Source organism: Carcharodon carcharias, chromosome 6, assembly GCF_017639515.1.
Source record: "Carcharodon carcharias isolate sCarCar2 chromosome 6, sCarCar2.pri, whole genome shotgun sequence".
Classification (NCBI taxonomy): Eukaryota; Metazoa; Chordata; class Chondrichthyes; order Lamniformes; family Lamnidae; genus Carcharodon; species Carcharodon carcharias.
This window is the reverse complement of record NC_054472.1, coordinates 104655810-104672128: the sequence shown is the minus strand read 5'-3', so window position 1 is coordinate 104672128 and position 16319 is coordinate 104655810. Positions and strand designations below refer to the sequence as shown.

Sequence of the window (16319 nt, the reverse complement as noted above, 5' to 3'; positions counted from 1 at the left end):
CAGGAGTGCATTGGAATAGTCAAATTTAGAAGTAACCAAATCATGGCTGAGGGCTTTAGTAGCAGTAGAGCTGAGGGGTGAAGTCAAGCGATGTTATGGAAGTGGAAATAGGCTGCCTTAAGCTCATCTCAGGATTAAGTGCGACACCAAATTTGCAAAGAGGCTGGTTTAATCTTAGATTGTTGTCAGGTGAGGGATGGAGTCGATAGTTAGGGAACAAAAGAGTTTGGGGTTGAGACTGAAAGCATTGACTTTAGTCTTCCCGATATGTAATTGGGGAAAATTTCTGCTCATCCAGTACTAGATGTCTGATAATGTTACGATTCCAAACTGAGGTTACCACTGGATAAGCCTGATCTCAGGGTGGAATCCAGCTTGATAGATCCCAACTTTTGTCTGTTTGTTTAGATATGTGGAGAGGGGCTACTGAACTGAGTCACCGGAGTCAGCTAATGAACTTTTAACAAAAGCATGAAACATTTATTAAACAAGTAATATGTGAACTATATTACAATACTCGTCACTCACAACACCTTTACAGATATTACAGATTTGTAAGGATAACGCAAGTTACAAAAACTCACTTATACTCTAATGTTCACAGAAGTACTCAGCCCATATAAACCCATAGGCACCCTGAGGTCAGACACAGCACACACTCTGCATCAGATGCCACCTCAACCAGATGCTATGGATCTCTCAACTCTCCCAGACGCTTGGTCCACCATGAGCCAACCGGTCTCACCGAACTCAGTCTTTTTACACCAGGCTTTCCAATCTCCATTCTCCATGAACTTGATTTGGAATCTTCTCCCACACCAACATCTTCTCTCAGACGCCTTCCACAAGGGCTCACCTCCAGGGTTTTGAACTCTCCTTCTTACGTTCCTCTCCTGTGTCGCCACATGCATTCAAGCTGTCTTCCACGCACTCTCTCTCACCAACTTAGCTGTTAACATACCACTACTTCACAGGCCCATGGCAAAGGGTTACATACCTTCAACCATCTCTTTGGACCTGGTGGCCTCTTGCAAGCTGTTCTTGCTTGAAATCTGCTTTCTCCAGCTTTTGCTTCTTTAAATCTGAAGCTTGGAATCTTTCTCTCTGCCCCTCACTCTTAACTTCACTTAACTTTTTCCAGGTTCCTGTCCTTCCCTTTGACTAGAAAGTCTTCTTGGGACATTCTCCTGTTCTACTCCCTTAAATTTTTAGGGTTTTTTCTTTAGCTTGGGACTGGCTATCTGTCCCCTTTGTCCCAGTCTCTCCTGGCAGCTGTCTTCAAAGCCAACTGAACTCAAACAGCTTCCAAATCAAACTGCTGTTTTTAGTTTCTTGTGTATATGTCTATGAGAGGGACCTGCCTTGCTGGATCCCTGTTGCTAGGCAACAGCTCAGTTTCCCTACTCTTGTTTAACTTAGCTGCAACAGTTGTAAAACTCTCACTAGAAATGCAGGGAACTTTTAAAGTGAAACTAAAACTCAATTTGGCCTTTTCTTAACACACAAATACAGAAATACAAATCAAACAAACTTTAAAGCTAAAACTCATTACTAACACCCACAAATACAAATATACCTTAGTTAAGCTGTCGCTATTTCCTAACAATAAGCAGTCTGATATTTAGCAACAGTGGAGGAGTCGACAGAGGTGGTGGTGGCACACGTGAAAACTAACACCGTGCCTTCAGATGATGTCGCCAAGGGGCAACATGCTAATGAGTCCAGGTAACTCTTTCTCTCCTTGAGTCCCACATGGAACAGAATTTTAACCATGGCGTGCTGTTTCCAACAGCAAAACCAGCACTGTGTGCCACTTACACTCTCTTGTTTTTTATTTTCCCACGGGATTCTAAATAAAAATCTACCTGTCGGCACCGTGAGTAGGGAATACATGTGATTCCGAAGGGGAGCTTTTCATTGGTGGAGGGTGAAATCCTCCATCAGTTGACAATGCTGGAGCTACTAGTGGGCTATAAAAGAGCCTCCTCGGCAAAAAGGGAAACTCTGAAACTTTGCTGCCAAATACCAGTGCCCATCTTCTATGATGCCTTCCCTGTAGTGCTGCCTGTTGCTGCTGATGCCTCTGTCGTTGACTACCAACAGCCTTCCTTGTCGCATCATCTCCTCCTGCTCCCAAGCCTGCAGGCCCGGATGAGTTGTATGCCAGACTGTTGAGGGAGGCAAGTGAAGAGATATCAGGGGCTTTGGCAGTAATTGGCAAACCCTCTCTGGCCACAGGTGAGGTACTGGAGGACTGTTAATGTTGTCCCATTAATAAAAAAGAGGAAGGGATGGACCAGGAAATTACAGCCCAGTCAGTCTAACCTCGGTGATGGGGAAGTTACTAAAAAGGATTCCAAGGGACGTAAAATATCTGCACTTGGAGAGACACGGATTAATCAGGGATAGTTAGCATGGATTTGTTAAGGGAAGGTCGTGTTTGACAAAGTTGATCGAATTTTGAGATAACCTGCGGTGTTGATGAGGTTAATGCTTTTGATGAGGTCTACATGGACTTTAGCAAGGCTTTTGATAAGGTGGCAGACTGGTCAAGAAAGTAAGAGCCCATGGGATTCAAGGCAAAGTGGCATGTTGGACCCAAAATTGGCTGAGTGGCAGAAAGCTGAGGGGTTTTTCTGTGACAGGAAGTCTGTTTTCAGTGTGGCTCCGCAGGGCTTGGTGCAGGGGCTCGTGCTGTTTGTGGTGTACATAAATGATTTGGATTTAAATGTAGGGGGGAGGATCAAAAAGTTTGTGAATGACATGAAAATTGGTAGGGTGATAAATAGTAAAGAGGATAGTTGTAAACTACAGGAGGATATCAATGGGCTGATCAGGTCGGCAGGACAGTGGCAAATGGAATTCAACCCAGAAAAAACTGTTAGGTAATGCACTCAGGGTGGGCTAACAAGACAAGGGATAATACTATGAATGGTAGAACCCTGGAAAGTACTGAAGATCAGAGGGACCTTGGTGTGCATATCCACAGATCCCTGAAGGTAGCAGGGCAGGTAAATAAGGTGGTTAAGGCAGCATATGGGATACTTATATTCTATCCCTTGGCTAATAAAGGCAAGACCAGGGAGGTTATGCTGGAACTGTATAAAATGCTGGTTAGGCCACAACTGGAGCACTGCATGGAGTTCTGGTCACCACATTATAGGGATGATGTGACTACACTGGAGAGGGTGCAGAGGAGATTTACCAGGACGCTGCCCGGGCTGGAGGGTCTGAGCTATGAGGAATGATTGGATAGGCTGGGGTTGTTTTCCTTGGAGCATGAAGGTTGAGAGGGGACCTCAGAAGTGTACAAGGTTATGAGGAGCATATATAGGGTGGATAGGGAGGCACTTTTTCCATTAGCAGAGGAATCAATAACCAGGGTGCATAGATTTAAGAAAGAGGGGAGTTGAGGAGAAATGTTTTCACCCAGAGGGTGGTGGGAGTCTGGAACTTACTGCCTGAAAGAGTGGTTTGAGTCAGAAACTCTCGTAACATTTAAGAAGTATTTAAATATTCACTTGAGTTGCCATAGCTTCCAGGGCTATGGGTCAAGTGCTGGAAAATGAGCTTAATGTAGTCAGATCTTTTTTGACTGGCATGGATACGATGAGCCGAACAACCTCCTTCTGTGCAGCAAATGTCTGAGTCTATGAAAATACTGGACATATGAGACCCATAGGTATTCCAGCAATTGAACAGTGTGAAGAGGGCAGACAGTGGTATGAGAACATGTGTATCCATAGAGTCACCTGTAGAACTGATGAACATTTCAACTCCTCCCATTGTCTACAACCAAAACTCCACCCACCAGTGGGCTCCTCCCACTTCATACAAACAGGAGGAGTAGGCCATTCAGCTCCTTAAGCCTGTTCCACCATTTAAAATGATCATGGCTGATTTGATAGTAACCTGAAATCTGCATCCCACCTACCCCCCCGATAACCTATCACCCCTTTGCTTACCAAGAAGCTATCTACTTCTGCCTTAAAAATATTCAAAGGCTCTGCTTCCACCACCTTTTCAGGAAGAGAATCCAAAGACTCATGACCCTCAGGAAAAAAATTGCCTCATCTCGGTCTTAAACGGGCGATGCCTTACTTTTAAACAGTGACCCCCAATTCTACGTTCTTCCACAAGAGGAAACATCTCCACATCTAGCCTGTCAATATCCCTCAGGATCTTATTTTCAATCAAGTCCCCTCTTACTCCTCTAAACTCCAGTGGGTACAAGCCTAGCCTGTCCAACCTTTCCTCATAAGACAACCCTCAAATTCCAGGTATTAGCTTAATAAACCTTTACTGAACTGCTTCCAAAGCACTTAAATCCTTCCTTAAATAAGGTGACTAACACTGTACACAGTACTCCAAATGTGATCTCACCAGTGCCTTGTACAGCTGAAGTATAACCTCCCTACTTCTGTATTCAATTATCCTGGCAATATGCGATAACATTCTTTAGCTTTCCTAATTACTTGTTGCCTTTTGTGATTCATGCACCAGGACAATCAGATCTCTCTGCACCTCAGAGCTCTGCAATCTCTCATCATTTAGATAATGTGCTTCCCTTTTATTCTTCCTGCCAATATGGAAATTCCACATTACACTCCAGTTGCCAGATCTTTGCCCACTCACTTAACCTGTTATTTATCTTTATGGAGCCTCCTTTTGTCCTCTTCACAACTTATTTTCCTACATATCTTTGTGCCATCAGCAAGTCTGGCAAGCACCCCTTCATCCAAGTCACTTATATAAATTTTAAACAGTTGAGGTCCCAGCATTGATCCCTGTGGCACACCACTTGTTACATCTTGCCAACAGGAAAAAGACCCTTTACGCCTACTCAACTTCCTGTTAGCCGGCCAATCTTCTATCCATGCCAATATGTCACCCCCTATACCATGAGCTTCTATTTTTCCGCAATAATCTTTGATGTGGCACTTTAACAAATGACTTCTGGAAATCTAAGTCCAGTATATCCACTGGTTCGCCTTTATTCACAGCACATGTTACTTCCTCAAAGAACTCCAATAAGTTGGTTAAATATGATTTCCCTTCCACAAAACCATGTTGACTCTGCCAGATGACCTTGAGCTTATCCAAGTGCCCTGCTATAACTTTTAAATAATAGCTTTGATCTCCAATCCTGGCACTGAACATGCTGCTGGGGACATTGCAAAAATGTTCATTGTAAGGTTTGTGCTTAAAGGCATTACACTCCACTCTCCTCTTGTCACCTTCATACTTGCCCCCACCACACTAGGGATACTAGGCCCTTCCCTCTTCCAATGCTCGTGCCCCCAGCCACACTCCACACAAACCTCAAACCTGGCTCGCCCTTGTTGGTCCAGAGTCTCTATGCAATCTGCTTTGCTCCCAATCCCTTCCCTTGTACCGCAGAGTTCAGTGAAGGAAACCGTTGACCTGAGGCACAAAGCCGACTGGTGCACACCACCTTTAAACAAACATGAACCTAGTTTTCATGCTCTGCTGGCTTTATTTTGAAGGTAGGATGTAATTATAAAAATTTTCACATTAATGAGTATTCACTATATGCAAACGTATCATAAGTATGAACTTGTCACAGGCTGACATGAGGCACGACGCACTGCTGAATTAATCTCGGCATCTCAACCCCGCCATTGAGAAATCGCAATTTCTTCTCCTGCCTAATTCAGTCATCCTACTCATCACGTTTCCCACTCTTGCAGGCTCCATTAAATCCTCCCCATTGTCTAAATCTTAGACTGCAACTCAACAACTGAGCTAAGTTCCTCAAGATGCAGGCACTGGCTGTAGATGTACTGACAGAGATTGAAAAGCATTCCACAAACTCTGCACAGCCAGTCCTTCATAACTTTGATTTATTTAATTAATTGAAGTCTATGCGATTAATTTTTTTTAATTTATTCCCGGGATGTGGGCTTCACTGGCCAGGCCAACATTTATTGCCCATCCCTAGTTGCCCTTGAGAAGCTGGTGGTGGTGAGCTGCCTTCTTGAACCGCTGCAGTCCATGTGGTGTAGGTACACCCACAGAGCTGTTATGAAGGGAGTTCCAGGATTTTGTCCCAGCGACATTGAAGGAACGGCGATATATTTCCAAATCAGGATGATGAATGGCTTTTCAGGTGGTGGTGTTCCCATCTACCTGCTGCCCTCGTCCTTCTAGATGGTAGTGGTCATGGGTTTGGAAGGTGCTGTCGAAGAAGCCTTGGTGAATTCCTGCAGCACATCTCGTAGATTGTACACACTGCTGCTAATGTGTGTCAGTGGTGGAGGGAGTGAATGATTGTGTTTATGCTGCCAATCTAGAGTGCTGCCTGGACAGTGTCAGGCTTCTTGAGTGTTGTTGGAGCTGCACTCATTCAGGCAAGTGGGGAGTATTCCAGCACACTCCCGATTTGTGCCTTGTAGATGGTGGACAGGTTTTAGGGAGTCAGGAAGCGAATTACTCGTCACATGATTCCGAGCCTCTGACCTGCTCTTGTAGCCACAATATTTATATGGCTAGTCCAGTTCAGTTACTGATCAATGGTAACCCCCCGCAGGATGTTGATAGTGGGGGATTCAGTGACAGTAATGCCACTGAACATCAAGGGGAATTGGTTGGAATCTCTCTTGTTGAAAATGGTCATTGCCTGGCACAAATGTTACTTGCCACTTATCAGCTCAAGCCTGGATATTGTCCAGGTCTTGTTGCATTTGGTCATGGACTGCTTCTGTATCTGAGGAGTTACGAATTGTGTAATGTTCAGCACCATCATCAACAAACACTTGCCTCGATGAATGCAGTTCCCACAATACTCAAGAAGCTTGACACTGCCCAGGATTCACAAACATTCACTCCCTCGACCACAGACGCACAGTAGCTGCAGCGTGTACCCTCTACAAGATGCAATGCAGGAATTCACTAAGGCTCCTTTGACAGCACCTTCCAAAGCCATGGCCACAACCAACTAGAACGGCAGCAGATAGATGGGAACACCACCACCTTAAAGTTCCCCTCCAAGTCACTCACCATCCTGCCTTGGAAATATATCACCGTTCCTTCACTGTCGCTGGGTCAAAGCTCTGGAACTCCCTTCCTAACAGCACTCTGGTGTACCTACACCACATGGACTGCAGCAGTTCAAGAAGGCAGCTCACCACCAAGGGCAACTAGGGATGGGCAATAAATGCTGGCCCAGCCAGCAAAGCCCACATCCCATGAATGAATGAAAAAAAGAACATCCCCATTTCTGACCTCATGGAAGGAAGGTCATTGATGAAGCAGCTGAAGATAGTTGGGCTGAGGAAACTACCCTGAGGAACTCCAACAGTGATGTCCTGGAGCTGAGATGACTGACCTCCAACAATCACAACCATCTTCCTTTGTGCTAGATATGACTCCAACCAGCAGAGAGTTTTCCCCCTGATTCCCATTGACTCCAGTTTTGCTAAGGCTCCTTGATACCACACTCGGTCAAATGATGCCTTGATGTCAAGAGCAGTCACTCTCACCTCACCTCGGGAGTACAGCGCTTTTGTCCATGTTTGAACCAAGGCTGTATTGAAGTCAGGAGCTGAGTGGCCCTGGCAGAACCCAAACTGGGCATCCGTGAGCAGGTTATTGCTTAGCAAGTGCTGCTTGATAGCACTGTTAATGACCCTTTCCATTACTTTACTGATGATGGAGAGTGGACTGATGCAGCAGTAATTGGCTAGGTTGGATCTGTCCTGCATTTTTTTGTGTACAGGGCATACCTGAGCAATTTTCCCACGTAGCCAGGTAGATACCGGTGCTGTCACTGTACTGAAAAAGCTTGGCTAGGGGCGCGGCAAGTTCTGGAGCACAAGTCTTCAGTATTATTGCCAGAGTGTTGTCAGGGCCCATAGTCTTTGCAGTATCCAGTGTCTTCAGCTGTTTCTTGAATTGAATTGTCTGAAGACTGTGATGTTGGGGACCTCTGAAGGAGGCTGAGATGGATCGTCCGCTCGGCACTTCTGACTGAAGATTGTAGCAAATCTTTTATCTTTTGCACTTATGTGCTGGGCTTCTCCATCATTGAGGATAAAGATATTTGTGGAGACTCCTCCTTCAGTGAGTTTTTTAATTGTCCACCACCATTCACGACTGGATGTGGTAGGACTGCAGAGCTTAGATCTGATCCGTTGGTTGTGGGATCACTTAGCCCTGTCTATCACTATGCTGTTTGGCACACAGGTAGTCCTATGTTATAGCTTCATCAGACTGACGCCTCATTTTTAGGTATACCTGGTGCTGCTTCTAGCATGTTTTACGGCCTTCTTCATTGAACCAGGGTTGATCCCCTGGCTTGATGGTAATGGTAGAGTGAGGGATATGCTAGGCCATGAGGTTTGAGTACAATTCAGCTGCTACTGATGGCCCACAGCGCCTCATGGATGCCCAGTTTTGAGTTGCTAGATCTGTTCGAAAGATGCATCTGTGGCATGTGAGGATGAGGTCAAGTATATTTTTCCCTCATGTTGGTTTCCTCAACACCTGCCACAGGCCCAGTTTGGCAGCTATGTAATTTAGGACTCAGGCAGCTCGGTCAGTCCCCAACCCATAGTACATTCTGCGCTCTTGTCACCCTCAGTGCTTCCTCCAAGTGGTGTTCAACATGGAGGAACACTGATTCATCAGCTGACGGAGGGCGGTACATGGTAATCAGCATAAGGTTTCCTTGCCCATATTTGACCCGATGCCATGTTGGGGACTCCCTCCCGACTGTATACCACTGTACCGCCACCTCTGCTGTGGGATGATGATGGTAACATCTGGGACATTATCTGTAAGGTATGATTCCATGAGGATGACTATGTCAAGCTGTTGCTTGACTAGTCTGTGAGACAGCTCTCCCAACTTCTGCACTAGCTTCCAGATGTAGGTAAAGAGGACTTTCCAGCGTCAACAGGGCTTGAGATTGCAGACGTCTTTTCTGGTGCCTGGGTCAATGCCTTTTTGTGACTTTGTAGCGGTCTGTTACAACTGAGTGGTATTTAACAGTTGCTGTGGAGTCACATGTCTGGTGCTACATTAGTGGGTTTTTACAACAATAGACAAACCATCTTTTAATTCCAGATTTTTACTGAATTCAAATTCCACCATCTACCGTGGCGGGATTCGAATCCGGGTCCCCTGGGCCTCTGGATTACTAGTCTAGCAACAATACCACTACGCCATCGTCTCCCCATAAAATCAACCAGTTTAGTCTTTTAACTAATTATTTAATCTGGTTTAAATTAGTTAGATTAAATTAAATATCTACATGTAACACAAACCAAAAGTCGTGCTGGATGTAAAAAAAAAATCCTTCCCCTCTGCACCAAATTTCCACTATCACTAAATTTCCACCTTTTATCTGTTTATGACTATTCGGGGGCACCAAAAAAAGTAACTGGTAGCACAGTGTAGGACAATCATGTCTATAAGCATACAAGAACGAGTTTAATTCTGCACTAAAGGGAAAAAAGCAGCAAATCAAAAAATAACTTATGAAGAGATGAAATCCTTTTCTTCATGGCACCCTCCAGAATGGAAAAATTAAAGAAAAAGGCAAAATTAGGTCTTCAAATTTCTATACAAAAAGATAATCATTAATTGCTCCTAGGCTGCTGTTTATGGTGTCTCTAAACAGTTGTTCGAAAACCACTGAAATGAATCCAGGGTGAGTTGGTGACAACTTTCCCTCCCTTTTTTTTGAGAAGGGGCTCTTCTGCTTGGTTCATCTCCCCTAAAGCCCATCTAAAACAGAGAACTCACCATTTTGAGAGCTAAAGGGTATAATTGTGTAAAGGTGTAATTACACAATTATTTATTGAATGTCATAGTAAAGCATTGTTTCCTCCAAACCAAAATTACTGAACTTAAGTGATTATTCACTTTAACTGTAAAAAAATATTTTATGTTGGGTGGCTACTCACCGTACAGTCATGGTGCTTGCCTCCAGTGCGGAGTCTATTCTGCCATCCTCGACTACTGCAGTAACAGGTGCAAGTCTTTCTGAATCAAATGGAATGTCAGACCCAGAAGCAGCAGGAGCCTCAGCTCCAGAGGTTCCAGGTGATGAAAAGGCAGAACAAATCAGCACATTACTTCGTAGTCTGTTAAGTTCCTCATCAAGCTTTTTCTTTTCTTGTAGCAAAGTAGCTCTGTCCGCAGAGAGGGTTTCTATCAAAACTGAACACACAATAAATACATTTAGCATTATGCTAATTAACACAAGATTCCACCTATCTAACAAATATTAGTTCTACATTATTCATCATAACCTTAATATCACCTAAGCAGAGTTTGATAGCAATAAACTACTCAGCTTTATGGAGATGGACTTCAACTAAACAAGAATTAATCTCTTTGAATCAGTAATGCAACGTACACTTGGGTATTAGGTAAGTATATCTAAGTCATAATTAAGGTCCGTCAGGATAGGTCTGCTTTTAATGTTAAAAAGTATTCAAATATAGAATACAAGTGTGGCAATAGCTTGCTACCATGCTGAAAGGCAAAGACTCTTGTAACCCACTAACTTTTAGCACGCATGCTTTCCATGTTAACACCACCAATTTCAGCTTAGGTGAAAATCTAACAAAATGCTATGTAGGCAACAGCTTAGGATATGATTTGATGAACTATACGCGAAATCAAGTAGTTATGCATTTCATATATTTACTGAAATCAAAATCATCCAATTTATAGGGCAGGATTTTCCTCCCGTCAGTTGAATGGCGGGCACGCACAGGTGTGCTTCCGATTGGCACCCGCAATCTGGGGCGTGGCGCCATTTTACGTGGGTGGGCCAATTAAGGCCCGCCCAGCGTGGCGTCCGCACGAACGAGCGCACTCATCTCCTTGAGGCTAAGTGCTGCCTCAGGGAAATCAGCTCTAAATGTAAAAAAGCTAAAAATAGAAAAATAAAATTTCCCTAATGTGTCCCCTGATGTAACACTGTCACATGAGTTGAGACATGTCCATAATTTTTACAAAAACTTGATTAAAATTTTTAAAAACCTACATGAAACCTCATCCCGCCCGTGGATGAGGTTTCATGCTTTTTCTAATTCCCATCAGGGCTCTCGGCCTGCCCGCCAACATTAAGGTTGGACGGGCAGGTCCACTAATTAGTTTAATTACTATGTCAATCGCCTCAATTGGCCACTGACAGATTGGCTGGCGCGCGCTGATTTTGTGCACCCCGCCTACTAGAAAATTTAAATGGGGCGCAGTGACGTCAGGAGTTCCGCCCCACGTCACCACGTGTCATGTTACACGTCGGCGAGCAGGCCCCGCCACCTCCCCCAACGGGAAAATCCTTCCCATAATGTGCTGTTTTCAATTACCCCATTAAGAGTGCCAAAGCCACAAGGTCTGATCTAATATGGAGTGCAAGCTTTATTTATCCCAACACTGTTGATAAGGGGCGGATTTTTCTCTTTGTACCTGCAAGCAATGAACAGAGGAAAATTGCATAGGCTGCTCTCCATACGAGTTTCTTCTATAACCTTTCCGCCGGTGATTCTATATGCTTAAAGTTAGTAGGATGAAAATCTGCCCACTGAATATTGATGGACTTCCTCTCAGCTTTAGTTACTAGAGTTCTGATGAAAGGTCATAGACCTGAAACGTTAACCCTGTTTCTCTCTCCACAGATGCTGCCAGGCTTGTTGAGTATTTACAACGTTTTGTTTTTGAGTCATTTCTTAAATTTGATTAAGTAATAAAATCTTTTATTTTATTAATAGATTTCTTATGGCATTAGTTGCTGTAATTGGGATAACATAATAGCAAAGTAAAGTTATACGTTAAGTCGCCCTCTGAGATCCAAAAAAAGACAGCTGTAAACAAACATTGCTCACTTTCAGAGCTTATTTCCTATGTAAAAATAGAATTTTTCAGATTTAAGGTAAATTTCGGACTCTATGTCAGGTTAAAAAAAAAGCAAAGCAAGTGGCCACTTGTCGTTTCCATCTTTAAAATATTTTTACTACTCTTTAATGGTGCCATTTTACAGACATAAGAGTTTAGGGACAGATGGAGGGGTAGACAAAGATTTCTTTAAACCACACTTCTACCTTAAACAGTCAAACACATTAAATACAGAAAACCCGCAAATTAATCCTGTGGTAAAAGTATCCTAGCTCACCTCTATCCTTTTCTTGTTGCTGGGTTAGCTTTTTCAGTTTGTCATTCAGCTCATGGATAATTTGTTCTCTCTTAATCTTTTCCCGAGTTAGAACAGTGTTGAAGTTGGTCTGAAAAACAAACGATTTGAGAATGTGATCTATGATCTGTAAAATCAGCACACTGGTAGTCTGCAAGTTTTAATAGTACTTCCATAATAATGAATTCCTTTAGGCTAAATGATGATGTAAAGGAGTTATATTCAAAATACAATTAAAAGTCCTACGATGTGCTGTGCAAGCGCAGTCTTCTGTTCAGAATATCAGGTACAAATGAGAATGAAACCAAAAGTGGAAAAACAACAACAAAAAAACTTTTCATGTGCGCAAGTTTGAGCCGCATTTGGAACTGATCATTTTATCCGCTTGCACACAGTTCTTTGGAATATTTGTACCTGTTTTGAACTTGATAAACAGGCTACAGGTGACAAAGTATTTCATCAATGCAAAATACTGTGGGATTACAGCAACAGATGAAAAATTGTGTGATAGGCTAAATTAACTTAATTGTTGCTCTTGTAAAAATGTAATTTTGCAAAGTTTGAAGCAAAAGCCAGAATATCATAGAAACAAGTATCGATGCAAAATATCATTAAGCTGCCAGATATAACTATGGCAATTATACCTCTGGGGATCAGGTACACGTTCAATACTCTGAAGATGGGAAGACTTGCCCTCAAATCACCAAGTACAAAATTTTATGACATTTTTAAAATTGGGCTCCTTGCCCATGCCTACTGTACATCTACACACAAAGTGCTGCTTGCTGTAACTGTAGAAAACTAAGTGCAAAAAGTCCTTAAATTAGCTGTCTAATTTCACATCTTCATTGCTTTGAGTTATAAATGAGGTGATAAGAGAAAAATAATTCTTATAATCTCAACTTCAAAGTTAATTTTATACTAACATCCTCCAAGTTTCTGCTCACAGTCCAAGTTTAACCTACTTGCACCTTGATTATTGATTCCCTTTGGCATTTGAAAAACTTGTTCACGACCCAAGTATAGCTGCATATCAACAATTTTTCTCTTAATGAATTGTTCAGTGTTCTGAAGCAGACACCCAGAAACATATTAGTAGAACAATCTCAACTTTGTCAAATGATCTGTGATCTGAGTCCGTATACCAGCTTCTGCCCATATTCCTTCACAAAAATCCATCAAAGTTAGCCTTGAAAATTAACAATTCATGCAGCACCAATGGCCTTTTATGGAAAAGAGTTCCAAAATTCTACTAGCCTTTGCATGAAGTGCTTCCTAATTTCACTCCTGGAAAGTCTGCATAATACGTCCTAGGCCTAGACCCCCCAACTAGCAGAAATTATTTTTCCCTATCTACTCCCCTTAACATCTTGAAAAAAATATCAGATCACCCCTTAAGCTTCTAAATTCCAGGGAATACAACCAATGCAATCTCTCCTTGCAGCTTAACAAAAAATACAAATATTACTCTAGTAAAAATTTACATTGCACTACTTCCAAAGTCAATATATCTGTTCTAAGGTGTGGTGTCCGTAACAACGTACAGTGCTGCAGGTATGTTGTAATGCGGGATTTATATGGCTGAAGCATGACTTCTACCCCCTTGTATTCTAGCTGCCTAGATATAAAGGCCAGTATTCCAGTAGTCTTTTTGAATACTTCCTGTACCTGTTCATTCCATTTTAATGATCTGTGTATTTGGGTCACCAAGTCACTTGACTCCTGACTTACTCAGACCTCCATTGTTTCTAGTTTTTCACCACTTAGGAAGTACCCTGTTTTATCCTTTTTCAGTCCAAGGTGGATAAACTCACATTTGCTTATGTTGAAATCCTTAGTTGATTAGCCTCTTTGTAATTTTACACTTTTCTCTGCACAGTTTACAAAACCTAACATCTTCATGTCGTCGGAAAATTTGGACGAGTAGCTTTCTATCCCATCATCCAAGTCATCGTTGTTGTTAATAAACACAGTAAAACCATCAGAGATCCTTGTGGGACATGAGTCACTTCCTATAAATTAGAGTATCTCCCCATTAACCCTACACTGTTTTCCAGGTCAATTTCTTAATCAGGTCATTAATTTCCCTTCAGTTCTCTGAGGTTTAACTTTAGCTAACAGTCTCTTGTGAGGAGCTTGATCAACAAGGAGAACATGTATTTATATAGTACCTTTAAAATAGTTAAGTGTCCCAAGGCATTAGTAAACAAAGTACAACAACATTAGGGCAGATGATCAAAATTTGGTCAAAAGAGGCGGATTTTAAGGAACAACATAAAGGAGGAAAATGAGGTAGAAATGCGGAAAGAGCTTGGGGAAGGCAGAGGCACCAGTGTGGAGCAATTGAAATTGAGGATGCTCAAGAGGCCAGGTATCTCAGAGGGTTGTATCTCAGAAATGATTAAAAACACAGAGGGGGCAAGCCATGCGAAGGTTTGAAAACAATAATGAAGATTTTAAAATTGAGGCATTGCTTAACCAGGAGTCAGAGTAAGCCAGCAAGCAGAGGGGTGATGAAATATGAGCTTAGATCTGGGCAGCAGAATTTAAGATGGCCTCAAGTTATGAAGGATAAAATGGGAGGGCCAGCCAGGAGTGCTTTAAAATAGCCAATACTAAAGGTAACAAAAGGCATGGATGAGGATTTCAACAGAAGAGCTAAGGAGGGGTGGATTTGGGCTATGTTCCTGAAATGAAACAAGGTGGGCCTTGGTGGCAGCATGGTTGAAAGTTCATTGCAGGGGTCAAATAATGAAACCGAAGTTACAACCTCAGACAACTGCCAGGGAAAAGGGATGAGTTTGATAGTTAGGCAACAGACTTTGTGGTGGGAATCAAAAACAATGGCTTCAATCTTCCCAATATTTAACCAGAAGAAATTTCAGCTCATTCAGAACTGGGTGTTGGACAAGCAGTCTGATAACTTAGACAGTGGAGCAATCAAGAAAGGTGACAGTGAGGTGGGGTTGGGTGTCAGTGTAAATGTGAAATCTATCACTGTTTTCAGATGTCGCTGCACCAAGAATAGATCCTTGGGAAACACGAGAGGTATGGTACAGGACAGAAGCCATCACAAGTGATACTCTGGATACAATTGGATTGATAAGAATGGTGTTAGGCAAGTACAGTCCCATCCGGTTGGACGAATGATACAACAGACCATCAGCACCAGAATTTATATCATTTATGTGGCACATTTCACTACCTCAGGATGTTCCAAAGCATTTTACTGTTGAAGTATGCTTGCTGTTGTAATGTAGGAAAACCTGGAGCACAGCAAGGTCCCAGAAACAGAAATGTCACAATGCACAAATACTGTTTTATTACGCTGCTTAGGGACAAATATCAGCAGGAATTCAGGTGATAATTCTTATGCTCTTCTTTAAAATAGTGCTATGGGACCTTTTACATCCATCTGAGGGCAGATGTGGCCTTGGTTTAACAGCTGATCTGAAAGACAGCAGGCAAAATTTAATCCAGCCTGTCGCAGCAGGAAACAGGACACCCAGGCTCACTTAATCATGGGAAAGGCTGCATGCCAGGCTCCCGGTGACTGGGAAACCTTCTGCAATTAACTTTGCAGGCAGAAGCGGGCCAATGTGGGAAACTCACCCATTCACAGTGAGACGTCAGTTTGGCTCATTATCAAGCCAATTGACGTAATCATCCCGGAGCCCACTGGGATTTAGTGGTGGCTCAGGGATTAAATACAAGAGACCTTCTAGAAGGGGTTTGTCTTTCACATGCATGGTGCCCGATCAAGGGACCGAGCAACAGGGATGGTCAATCAAAGCCACCCCTCTTTCGCTCCCTGAACCCTTCTCCCACAACCCTCACGTCACCTTCACTCACCTGAGTCCAGGGATCCAGCAGGATCCCTGGTGAAGTCCTTGGAGAATTATTGGCAGCAGCCAGTGTTCCTGGTGGCAATGGAGAGCTGTTGGTCTCTGATTGGTCAGCAGATCATGGGGATTTCCATCCCTGGGATTCTAAATTCCAGGGAAGCCCTGATGTGGCCAGTTAATTCAGACAGGCCTCCCCCACAGAAGCCATGCAGGTTTCCCACTGGTTCTCCAACTAGTGGGCAGGACCTGCGTCGCAAACACCAAGTTCCACCCAGTAGGTCTGATAGTGCAGCACAACTTCATTTTAC

General features: G+C 43.0%; 1 protein-coding gene across 2 annotated transcripts in view; it reads right to left on the bottom strand.

Moving 5' to 3' along the window:
- rb1cc1 (RB1-inducible coiled-coil 1) overlaps positions 1-16319 on the bottom strand; it is a 188996-nt gene that overhangs the window by 74288 nt on the left and 98389 nt on the right. For both annotated transcript variants that reach the window (XM_041189528.1, XM_041189529.1), the window contains exons 16-17: positions 12149-12257; positions 9930-10185 (exon numbers count right to left, since the gene is read on the bottom strand). In XM_041189528.1, the coding sequence (XP_041045462.1) occupies positions 9930-10185; positions 12149-12257 (365 nt within the window). The remainder of the gene's footprint in view (positions 1-9929; positions 10186-12148; positions 12258-16319) is intronic.